The 13,299-nt window shown below is 41.6% G+C and overlaps 1 protein-coding gene across 1 annotated transcript in view; it reads right to left on the bottom strand.

Moving 5' to 3' along the window:
* Nucleotides 1-825: 825 nt before the first annotated feature.
* The window catches only part of LOC308633192 (insulin-like growth factor 1 receptor), a gene marked incomplete at its 3' end in the record, with an annotated part of 53,038 nt that continues 40,564 nt past the window's right edge, over nucleotides 826-13,299 (bottom strand). The window contains exon 2 of the mRNA XM_081265734.1: nucleotides 826-1,385. Within this exon, the coding sequence (XP_081121860.1) occupies nucleotides 826-1,385 (560 nt within the window). The remainder of the gene's footprint in view (nucleotides 1,386-13,299) is intronic.

Below are 13,299 nucleotides of genomic sequence, written 5' to 3' on the forward strand. Positions count from 1 at the left end.
CACTGAATACTTTCCGAAATTTCTTCACAAAGTCATTTCATAAGATGTTCACAACTGTTTGGTGAACAGATTTAAAAGAAAGGAATAGAAACCCAAAAGTTTAAAAATGCACCCTGCTACATAGCTATCTGTAAGTACAGCCTGAATTATGAACTCCTGGGAACTGGTAAGAAGTCTCCCACCTCTACTAGATGCTCCCACCTAAACCAGGGCACCTGAGCACCACAATATCATCACTAAGAATCAAAGACTTCTTTCACAGGACATAAAGAAGTACTCTATTTTTCCTTTATTTAACCATGATCCAAGTGTATTCATGCTAAGGAAGTCCTGCCTACCAGAAATAAAAATGTCCCTTGAGATGAAGGATGAAAGAGCTGACACATAAACAGGTCCCAGCTGTCAAGGGTTAGGGACTTCCAAGCACAAAGGATCCAACTCAGCAGTACAGTAGATTAATTCTATATATATATTTTAGTTGTTGATAGACATTTATTTTATTTATTTATGTGGTGCTGAGAATCGAACCCAGTGCCTCACACATGCCAGGCAAGTGCGATACCACTGAGCCACAGCCCCACAGTAGATTAATTCTAATATATGATTTGACCAGTATTGACAGCAATCATGAGGGCCTCCAACCATGCCACAGTCTTGCATTCCAAGAACACTCAGAAAGTCAACCAAGACCCCTGCTACAAACCATGTTCTCAAGGAAGGTATGCCATATCCTAAATGCAATGACATTATCCACCCCATAGAACATGCGCATTCAGAAGAGGAAGGAGGTACAGAGGAGAAGGAGAAAAATGAGAGATGCAGAGATCAGTGGGGCTTACTTTTCTGGCAGCGATTTGTGGTCCAACAGCGGTAGTTGTACTCATTATTGATGGTGGTCTTCTCACACAATGGCTTCTCCTCCATGGTCCCTGGACACAGGTCCCCACATTCCTTTGGGGGCTTGTTCCCCACAATATAATTATTGGACACTGCATCTAGGATCAAAGACCAGTCCACTGTGGAGAGGTAACAGAGATCAGCATTTTTTTCAATCCTGATGGCACTCCGAGTAATGTTCCTCAGGTTATAAAGCCCAATATCCTTGAGATTAGTCATCTCAAAGATGACCAGGGCATAGTTGTAAAAAAGTTTCCAGCCGCGGATGACTGTGAGGTTTGGGAAGAGGTCTCCGAGGCTCTCTAGGCCAGTCACGCGGAACAGCAGCAAGTATTCAGTGATGACTGTGAGCTTGGGGAAACGGTAGCTGCGGTAGTCCTCAGCCTTGGAGATGAGCAGGATGTGGAGGTAGCCCTCTATCACCGTGCAGTTCTCCAGGCGCTTCAGCTGCTGATAGTCGTTGCGTATGTCGATGCCCGGGCCACAGACTGAAAGGAGACAAGAGGGCAAAGGCAGGACATGCCCCAGTTAAAAGGAAATCATTCTTTAAATATTTTCCAGCCCACAATATGAAGTTTGCAGAAAACCTATATTAAGGAAATAAGTCTCAATTCTTCACTGCAGACTAAAGTAAGGTATAGGCTACAGGCTGACTACCTGGGTAGCTGCCCAGTTAAGCTGTCATTTCTGAAGTACATATTCTGGACCAGATGCTGATAAAATACTCACATGGACTGAGGGAAGGAACATCTACATTAAACATGTAAAGTGAAGCAGAGCCCAAGGTCACATGGGGTTACATGCAAAAATCAAGTTTGCAAACCCAGGCCAGCCTGCCTTCACAGATGTCACACTTCACCCTCCCTATCCCTTCGAGAGTACCAGTTCCTGATGCCTGAACAAAAGTTCAAAGGCCAAGTAGCACCAACTTACTACTGCATCCAGCCTGTAGGACTCCAAGCAATAATGTCTATACTGAAGAACAGTCACCATGACCTGGACAGTGGGGACTCAGGTAACTCACTCCCATGAGTGTTGCTACCATTTGACATGGGCCAGGTGACCCTGTGTTCTCCCCAAGAGTGCATTTGTACAGACACAAGATAGAAAACATGATTTATGAATAAAAGAGGCATACACTTCCAACTTTAATAGTTTTATTAATCAAGAAAGCATGCTTCCTATAGAAAAGTTAGGTGATAGCAAAAAATAATAAAAATCATCAGTGATCTCAACACCCAAAGATAAACAATGTTAATATTATTTATACCAATTATCCTGTCTCTATAAATAATTTAAGGCAATGAAATCAAACAATATAACATTTATACATATACTTCTTCCACTTAACATGAACATTTTACCAAGCCAATAAATGTTCTTCTACACCATTTTTAAAATGAGATAGTAATCCTAGAGTATGAATATGCACCTTGAGTTTTTATTTTTTTTAACCAATCCCCCACTGTTGAATATTTAGTTTATATTCAGTATGTAACATTATAAACAATGCTCTAGTGGACATTCTTGACAGATATCCAGGAGTATTTACCTAGGATAAATCCTTAGAAGTGGAATTGTTGGCCAGTGTATTCACAGATTTTATAGGCTTTTGATAAAATAGCCTCAAAACTAGAAGACTTTATACTTAAAATTCTACACATATACACCAACAAACTCCCTTGATTATTGTACTTTCTTAGGATTTAATAAATCCCAACCCCACTATTATAGATTCTCAGAAAGAGTGAAGTTTCCTGATTCATATAATTCATTAATTTGTGAAGCACCCCATTTGTATGACACCATGAGATGCAAATAGCTCTGATCTCTGAGGTGGTTTATGGTAAAGGCCAGGAGCTTAGACCCATGACAAATGACTGTCATACAAGGCAGGAGAATTAAGAGGAGTGCATGTGATATAGCCACACTGCATATGCACTCATCAGGACAGACAGAGGTAGCATCAGAGCTTCCCTGGCTCTCCAAGGGTGGTGGAATTTAAAAGTATGTATGACATTCCAGACACTACAGACAAAGCAGAACAAGGTTTGTTCAAAAGACTGTACACAGGTCAAGGATATAGAGAGAAACAAAAATAATAACAATGTTTGGTAGAGACCAAGCCTTAACAAAGGATGTGTGAGGATGAGAACTATCATCTGTAGTATTAAGGTCCCTCTCAAGTCTCTGGAATGGGAGAGACACCCAAGTGAGGTCTTTTGGAGGATTAATCTGGTGGCTGATACAGAACAGAATCAAAGTGGAATAAGTGAAAGGAGAACAAATCCCCCCCCCATTTTAGTCATAAAAGAAACTGGGAAGAGACAGTAGGATGGGGGAAGATGGCGGGATCCAAGAGATTAGGAGTGGGCAAAGTCCAAGAACCTGGGAAGGGAAACTATCTTTGGTCAATTTCCCTCATTTTTCTGAAGAGAAAATGAGACTCCTTAGAGAAGAGGATGGGAAGACACCAGCCCGTGGCAAACACCCAGGTGTGCTAGAAGCTCCTGTTGCATCATTTTTATCTCACATGATGTTCTAACCATCCCTCACTTGAGATAACATTATCACCACTTTACAGGTGAGAAAAAAGACCTGGAAAAGTCAAGTCTTATGAGCTGAAGTAGTAATTACTGGCTTCTGTCTTAAGACTACAGCATCCGTGGCCCACTTTCTTCCCCAGGGAACATTCATGTAAGTTCTCATACACAAGATATAACCCCTCCATAGCGAAATTTGACACAAGATTTGCCAGCCATCCCAGACCACCTCCTTACCGCCACTCTGACTGGGCCTCTGTCTCTACATAGCTCTTAGTTATGCCTTAGGCGAAACTGTCAAAGACAATGACAGGTACCTACTTCATGCACTTGATCTTCCAGAGCCCTCTGGCACTGCCTCTTCCTCCAGGCTTCTCTGATTTCACACACCCATCAACTACTCCTCCCCACTACCTGATGTCCAAATGCTGGCCTCTAGTCTTCTCTCTGCCATCTCACCCAAGCAAGTAGCCTCCTGTGCACCTTACTCCTGGATGATTCTCGAATGCATGTCACTGGCCCAACTCCTCTGAGGTGTAAATATCTATCTACCTACTCCACATCTCCATGGAGGTGTCTCAATAACTCATTTCCTTCCCCACCCTTACTTACTACCCATCTTGTTCAGTGACACTCCCATTCTCTTGACTTGCTCAAACCAAAAATCAAGGAGTCATTCCTCATGCTTCTCTCCCCTCACATGCATACACATGCCATCTAGCAACACCCCCTCTGGGTTCCTCCCCAAGTCTGTGGGATTCTCAGGTGCTTTGCCCATAGTTACACTCCCTTTGTCCTCCTTGTGCAGCTCATTATTCCCCTCTGACCCCATCTGCTTCCCTCCAAAGTCATGTCTGCCCTCCTCAGAGTCCAGCTCTGGCTTTTCTCACTCCCATCACAATGGCAGCTCTAGGAGGAGAGAGGTTATTTTCTGTTTAGTTGACAATTATGTCTCCAGGGCCAACACAATACTTGGTGCATAGCTCACACACACACAGGACATATGTGTAGAATGAATATATGTCTTCACCACTATAACTCTGATCCCACCATTGTCATCTCCAGCCTGGGCCAAAGCAATACCTTCCCATGATCCAGCCTCCCTTTCATGTCCATCCCAAACCCAACACTGGGCCAACAAGTAAGACGCTACTAAAACTCGTCTTTGCCTATTTGTATCTCATCTTCTAGTATGGTCTTCTTGCTTAGCACACTGTGATCACACACCTCTAATATGACAAGCTCCTTCTCTCCTCACACCCCACTGCCTGGAGGGCTTCTTCCCCTCTACATGCCCCCCTAATCATTTCCCCATGCAAATTTCAACCCAAATGTAACCTTATCAGAGCTTTGCCCCAATACCTTAGGCTCAGTAGTCCCCTCAACTACCCCACTAACTCATTCTCCATCCTTCATTTCTCCATTTCATTTTCACCAGCTCCAGGTTAATGGCTCAGTGTCCTTGAATACTAAGAGCACTAATTCTTTTCTTCAGAGTAAAGGAATGCTATTTTTTTCCCTATGCCCAGCCTAAAAATTCTTATTCCTTCTGTGCACTATAAATTAAGTATACTGATTTGCTCTTAAATAATAAGAAGTTTGTATAGGAGTATTGAATCTCAATCTCAGTCTATTATTGTATTCAACATGTGCTTGATCTTACTATAAAGTGCTAGGCATCGATTTATTTACTACTGTTTCCATCAGATTACAAAAATTCAGGACCCAGTAAATGAGCACAAAGATACATAATTAAAGTATGCTGAACTTTTTTACTGTGATGAAAATTCAAGCAATAAGGGAGAATCTGCTTCACTCTTCCATTTGGCTCCCCTCCATGATCAGTGACGACCACTCAGTTAACGGAAGCTGCACAGCAGAGCTAGAACTGGCAGCTCCTTCAAATGAAAGAGCAGTCTCCATACTTGACACTCCCCCCACCCATTTATAGAACAAAAGAAAAAAAAAGGAAGAAACCACCCACTTATTCCGGAAGAGAAGACAAGACCAAGCCACAAAGTACAAGGCAGGACTCAGCAAACAGCTGTTTTGGATTCTGTGACTGACACTGTTGGTCTTTGGGGTGTTTTGTGATAGAAACAGAAAAAAAGAAACCAAGCTGGACCATGAATGATAGCACAGTGTTCAAAAGATGCAAGCCACAAACAGGAAAGAGAATACAATGTGCCTCATTTGTGCTGTGAAAGAATACTTGCATTGAGGGAGCAAATGCTCAACACAGTATGCGAAGCAGAGACACACCCTTTGCTACTGCCCATTGATGATTAAAAGGATATTTTCAAAGCAACAGATATATAGGCATGCTCCAAAAAAACCTAAACGCTTTTAGAATGTAAGATCCCAGGATAGCCTACAAAGGATAATCAAAATTTGTGAAAATGAAGGTAGGCAGAAAGCAGGGAGAAAAAGGATACTGCTGAGAGGGAGAGACAGTGGGCCTCAGTTGCAGTCCCCAAAACTGAATAACAACTGCAGAACCAAAACAGATAGAGGGCTGCTTATGGTGGCGCATGCCTATAATCCCAGTGGCTCAGAAGGCTGAGGCAAGAGGATCATAGGTTCAAAGCCAGCCTCGGCAATTTAGTGATGCCCTAAGCATCCTAGCAAGACCCTGTCTCTAAATAAAATATTTTAAAAGGCTCAGTATGTGGCTCAGTGGTTAAGTGCCCCTGGGTTCAATCCCTGGTACCAAAAACCCAAAAAACAAAAAACAAATGGAGGCCTGCCAAAGGTGCTAGGAAGACTGGAGCCTCAGGCAGGAGCCTGGGACCAGAGGCAAAATTCATTTTCCAAAAGATACCATATCAAATAAAGTCTATCAGTTGAGAGGATATGTTCCAATAACTCAGTTGTTTGTTTGTTGTTGTTATTGTTGTTGTTTAATCAAGAGGCAGAATTTAGTCTATCAGAACTTAAGTCAATGGCATAAACAACCTATACATATTTGGAAAATAAATGCCTATTAAATATTAATAAAGAAGGGGTAAGGAAAAGCATCTATTTATCTTAGAAATCCCCCCAAAGCTGTATATCTATGTGTCTGGAAGGGATATGCAACAAATGCAATGGTATATTTATTATATGTTGTATGTAGACACAAGCTTAGGGTCCTGAAAAAAGAAACATGGGAAGACAAGGTTCTGTATCCCAGATTGTTTTCCCAGCTTCCACCCTGAGGTGGACACACTCTACCTCTAAGTCTCATCTTCTTCAACTACCTGACAATGTGCAACCCTGCTATGAACTACCCTACAGAAACAATCACAGCAATCAGATAAGTGCTTTTGTGATAACATGCTTCCAGCAACATTACTGAATAAATATTAATAAAAAATATCCCTCTGCTTTTGTGAATTGTGCTGCTATTGTGGCTGTAGTATGCTGTTTTTAAGTCCTTTGGGTATAGACCAAGGAGAGTGACAGCTGGGTCAAATGGTGGTTCCATTCCCAGTTTTCCAAGGAATCTCCATACTGCTTTCCATAGTGGCTGACCAAAATCATTGACTATCCTTCTGTGAACAATTCCATTAAAGAACATTATAAGTTACCTGTTTAATTAAAATGTTTTCAATTTTAATCTCAACTCTCCAATAATATGGGTAGTCTCTGCTTATGGCTGGAAATCAAAGACACTAGGAAGGAAAATCAGCATTATTTTACTATGGGTCTACAGGCAAATAATGAGGTAAAGTACCCTAGCCAATCAGCCATCATCTCTAGTTCTGAAGAAGCTGCCTATTTTGCCTCAGCTAGTGACTCATTATAATAGTTTTTTACTTCTCTTAAAATGAATTTTTTGGCAAAAACCTTCTCTAGATGCTATCATTCTGTGAAAGTCAAAGTGACTTAAGAGGTTAGGAGAAGATTAATGTATAACTGAATTTTGCACAAGGGGGACAGAGCAACCACCTCAAAAAGCAAGTGAAAAATTAAATGAAATAAAAATTTTAGATCAATGGGCAGGGCTCTGGGAACATAAAAAGGAGGGCTCATGACTTTCTAAGGAGGTTAGGAAGATTTCTCAGAGGCAGGAATCCCTGAAGATGGTCTGAAAGATGGGCAGGATCTTGCCAGGAGAGGTGAGGTGGAAGACAACTAAGCAGAGAGAGGAGTGCACACCCCAAGACAGCTGGAGCTGACTTGACTGATGGCAGTTCAGAGGAACCTTGGGGTACAGCAGGTGCCACAGGAAAGATAAAGAGCAACTTCAGGACGGAGGCTAAAAAGCAGACTGAGACAAGTGCTTTGGAGGTCAACTTCAGTTTACCAGGAGTAGGACAGCATTCAACATCCTCTCATGGATCAGAACCATGTGGAGGGCTTTTTAAATCACAAAGCAGTGGAGCCAGAAAATGTGTTTCTATAAAGTGCCAATTCTACATGTCTAGGCACCTCCCTGCAAGACCCATTGCCCTAGGAAAGAACCTTTTAACCCCCCTCTTGTATAACTACCCACCTAGATCTAGGCAGGTAAAGCCTATCTATCCATATTTTCATATTTCCTAACTTAACCTACACTCAACCAGAATACCCCCAAGCTGCCCATATAAACAATGCCTGAAACACATCAAAGCAGGGGGAAAAATGGGCTGGAAACAGGGTGTCTCTAGTACCACAGAGTTCTTCCATGGCGTCATCATGCTATAAACTGCAAAGAACCATAAAATAAGAGATCAGGAAGAGGAAGAAAAAAAAAGAAGATGACAATGTTAACAAACACCACTGATACTCCAGAGTTTGTTAAAGTAGAATTTTCTGTGTTAAGTGTAAACAGACACAATTCATGTTAAGCCTTTTATCTTCATGTGTCGATGAAAATGTGTTTACATTGTATATGTACATTTCTATTTCACACAGACGAGCAGTCCTAGCCACCTGACACATTCAATAACTAAAGGCAATCATAGGAATTTCCATTACACAGTTAATTCTGAGAACAGAAATTAAAAACATGTAATTTGAATGTACAAATTGTTCTTTACTGCCCCGAATAAAAGCCACCTCTATCTTGCTTATAAACAGAATCTAAAGATCCAAGCTCACATAAAATGCAGACCTGAAAGCTGGGAGCATTAAAACTGAAGGCTAAATTATAGCAAGGAATTTACAAAGATGGGTGAGATGCTTACATCCTCCCATGCTAATTAAGAAATGGAAACTTTACAGGGAATTAATTCAAAGACTGAAAGGAACACAAGCCCCAGTGTCCCCTCCACTTACAGCATCTGTAGCCAAACAGATTGGTACAGAATAGTTTTATTTGCTTTAACAGAGAAGCAGCAACTGTTTTCCTGGATCTTCACAAAAACAACTTTAGCTACTCTTAGTTACTCTAAATGCCTTTCTGGTCTTATAATATCCCAAAGTCCAATATTCTTTCTTTTTTTTAATATAGTTTTAGTTGTAGTTGGACACAATACTTTATTTATTTATCTATTTTTATGTGGTGCTGAGGATAGAACCCAGGGCCTCACAGGTGCTAGGCAAGCACTCTACCACTGAGCCACAACCCCAGCCCATATGTCTTTATTTCCTAAAAACATCCCGTAAGAGGCTCTAATCATGTTAAATTAGTGATGACTTGGATGGATGGTTGACTTTTTGATGAAGCGTCACACTAAGTTCTGTTGGTTAGATTCCCACCCACCACCCAGAGGCTGGGTCCCTATGGAAACCAGAGCTTTGCCTCACTGTGAAGCCTTCTGCAGGGGGCAGCCCCTGCAAGTCACACACTCTTCTTCACCAACCCCCTATTCCCAGAGCCAGAGGTTGGTGCTGGGGAAGACATACAGTAGAGTCAAGTCAGAGCAAGGCCCACACTGAGTGAGCACCCTGCAAAAAAACATGCTTCTTCTCTTCTGCCTTCTTTTTCCCCTCACGATTTTTGATTCTCTGCTCTGAACCAGGCAGACATTCTAAATAAAAGTCGGCCCTGTGTCCCCAGTCCTCTAATTGGCTTCATTTTGTAGAACACATTACATCGTTCCAGTTATAGCTCACATGCTCATTTCAAAAGTGTTTTTACTCTGCCCTACAATGATCCAGTTTCCTTAAGTGACCTATATGCTTTTTAATTAGCCAGTTACCTAAATATAACTTAATCAGTGTGGAAATCCCATTCACTTGTTCACTCAATACTGTGATGTGATTCTTCATGAATGTGTTGTTAAAACACAAGCCTTGCCATGGAGGGTGGAGGGTGTAGCTCAGTGGTAGAGAACTTGTTTGACATATGAAAGGCCCTGGATTTCATCTCTAGCACTGCAAATAAACAATAATAAACATGCATGTGTGCATTTGTGAACGGGCCTCTTGAAGTATTGAGGGTCCTATCTGACTTGGGGACTTTACTAGGAAGGGCTAGTACTCAAGGACCAGGAAATCTTGGTGTCATTACAAACCACCCACATGCCTGAGTGAGATCAGTTGGTATATTGCTCTGTGCATCAGTTTCTTTAGGACTCAAGATGCAGATTTGAGACTTAAATTTATTCATTCTGCCAACAAATATTTATAGAATGCTTACCATGTACTAAGTACTTTCCAGGTGCTGGAAAGTCAGCAGCAAACAAAAACTACAGACTCCTACTTTCATGGAACAGCTAGTCCTGATGGAGCTGAGAGCATACCTAGTCCACATCCAGTGATGCGGAAAAGCCCCCGAGCTTGCATGCAGTCTTTCTGACACACAGGCAATACCAAGGGCTTGAGGCACATTCAGTCATAATTCTTCCCCCATCCCAACAGTTAGGGATGCAAACCACAGCCTTATTCATGTGAGGAAAGCATTGTGCCACTGAGCTACCCACCCCTTGCTGCTCACTCAGATTGAGATAACTGCCCCTGCAAAGTGCTAAATCAAATCACTACAGGAGCAATGATGAAAAACATGAGAGGACATGGATGCCCAGAAAGGGAATCATCCCATGACAATCGAGCAGGTATTGAAAGCTATGTAGAGCAGAAGGTTAGAGGACAAATTCCCTGTGAGTGGGCTATTGTGGCCAGAGGCTATATGGAACAGGCTTGGAGGGCAGGGATTTATGTGATTGAGTAGAGAGAACAAGTAGTCTGAGGGAAAACAGGAAGAGGCTGGCCAAAGGAGGGAAAAGCAAAGTTAGGCATGGCATAGAATATACTCACGAAGTCAAGAGGAAAACTACTGGAAAGAGCCTTGGTGCCCAGAGAGCAATGGAAAGGGTCAGCCATTGAGGGTGCTATTGCATGAAACCCATATAGTTTGGAAATGGTAACTCTGCAAGTGGGCAAAAAACAAATAAAAGTATAGGAGATGGCACACCCTTGTTCGTAGCAGCATTATTCATAACAGCAGGAAAATAGAAACAAGCCCAGTGTTCATCAATGGAGCAATGGATGTCTATACATGCCATGGAATATTAGTCAGTCTTTAAAAAGAGCAAAATTCTGAGACTTGGAATATCATGGTTGAAACTTCAGGACATTATGCTAAATGAAATAAGTCAGGCACAAAAGGACTGATAGTATAATTCCCTATCTGAGGGAATTAGAGAAGTCAAAATCATAGGGACAGAAAAGTAGAATAGTGGTTTCCAGGGATTGAGAGGAAGATGGACTAGACAGACAGCCTTAGTTTTCCAACATGAAAAGAGTTCTGGGGCAATGTGAATGTGTTTAACATGAATGTTATACCTAAAAATGGTTAAAATTGTAGATTATATATGTAATTTGCCACAATTTTTTTGAAGTATGGGGGAAAACTTGTTGCATTTTATCCTGCCCCTCACATGGGTCATATAAGTGTAAAAGGATGGCTGAGGGCAGGCCACAGAGTCTATCCATTACCATGGACTGAGGAGAGGCAACAAGAAGGTAGGTAGGTCTGACCATAGTTCTGCCACAGATAAAGCACATTAATCAAGCATTTAAAAATGCTACCCAGGCCACATGTGACTGTGAGCATGCATTCCGAACAACCAGAAATGTCAGGACACAGACAGGATGCCCCAGCAAGAGTCCTGAACTGACTGCCATAGAAATGAGTTCTGAGTACACAGTCTCTTACAAGCAGATAGATGCAGTGGGACAGACAGATGCCTACCTGTACTTCTTTACAGAATGAACAGAGGCTACAACACCATATGCAACCAATCATCTTTGCAAATTAAACTGCAGTGACATCACGCTATCTTATGTGACCAGAGGATATATGGAACAGGACTTGCATCAATTTTCTTGCTTTGGGTATTCATGGCGCATGTATACCTCAACAGAGATTTGACTTATAAAAGCTGGCGGAGCAAACATGAGGAACCAGTTTGGTAGCACATACCTGTAATCTCAATGACTCAGGAGGCTGAGGCAGGAGGACGCAAGTTCAAGGCTAGCCTCAGCAATTTAGCAAAACCTTGTCTCAAAATGAAAAAAAAAAAAAAGATCTGGGGATGTAGCTCAGTGGTAAACCATCTCTTGGTCAATCCCCAGAGGAGGAGGAGGAGGAGGAGGAGGAGGAGGAGGAGGAGGAGGAGTACTACTACTACTACTACTAATAATAATAATAATAATAATAATAATAATAATAATTTGAAAAGGGGCTGGGACTGTGGCTCAGTGGTAGTGCACTTGCCTGGCATGTATGAGGCACTGGGTTCGATTCTCAGCACCACATATAAATAAATAAAATAAATATCTATCAACAACTAAAAAGAAAAAAACTTTAAAAAAGAACAATGAGAAGGCTCAATTGCCTCCTGCCATTGCCTCTTGCCCCCAGCTTCCCTTCAGTCGTCCCCTTATTCTTGCAAACGCCATCATACCTGCCACAACTTCAACATTTACTATTCAGCTCCAACATTTCCACACACAACCAATAACAACCCAACACCAAAGCCACATCGTAGTAACGTTCCTCACCTGTACAGCAGTATTCTATCAATCACAGGCAGAAATAGAAGAAAACTGCTGCAATGTGAAGCTATGGGTCACAAGTAACAATTGGGATTTTTGGAATGTCTTGTTTTTCTTGGCAAAAGAAACTTTTAATTGGTAGACAATGGGAACACATACATTGTCTACAATGCCTTGCTAAAATATCATAAGGTAAAGAAATATGAACTACATTTAAATAGCTTGATAAATGTACAGTTGTCTTTCCCATGCGCTAATGAATAGCCCAAGAGGCTCTCTCAGAATCATGAATGTTTCAATGCTTTTATCAATTACTTGATCAATGGCACAGGAAAAAAATGTTTATTTAATTCAAGGATGACTCCAGGAGAGATGGCAAATACATTGGATGACAGAGTCAAGAGCTAAAAAGATCAACAGATTGGAATTGCAAGGAGAGGAAATAATGTTATTCGGATACTAGGTGCAAAAAAAGAAATGCACAAATGTAGGAGGTGTGAAAAAGACTTAGGAGTTTTAATTGGATATAATTTCTGTATGTGATGATGGGGTGTTGTGCCTGCCAAAAAAAAAAAAAAAAAGTCAGGCGGTCTTAGACTGAACCCAAGGGAGACTTAGTGGAATAAGAGGCTAGAGGAGAGACTCCAAATAGTGTATTAGGTTCTGTCTACACACTATAAAAGACAGGCAAGTCAATGGGAGAATACCAAGTGACAGCCAGGAAGGAGCAGATATCGGAAAGCCTGCCTTGTGGGGAATGGCTATAGAAACCAAGCATGTAAGCAGCTTCAGAGGCAAGGGCCAGAAGGGCTCTCTGGGACCCTGCTCAGGGAGAGAGACAGGGAACTTGGACCACACAAGGTAAAGCATTTGGGTTCCATGAGTACATAGAATTTATTTGAAATCAAACTGGACTGCCTAAAAAGGCAATAAAGATTACTGAAGAGTAGCA

The sequence above is a fragment of the Spermophilus citellus genome (genome assembly GCF_964194105.1).
Source record: "Spermophilus citellus genome assembly, chromosome: 14".
NCBI lineage: Eukaryota > Metazoa > Chordata > Mammalia > Rodentia > Sciuridae > Spermophilus > Spermophilus citellus.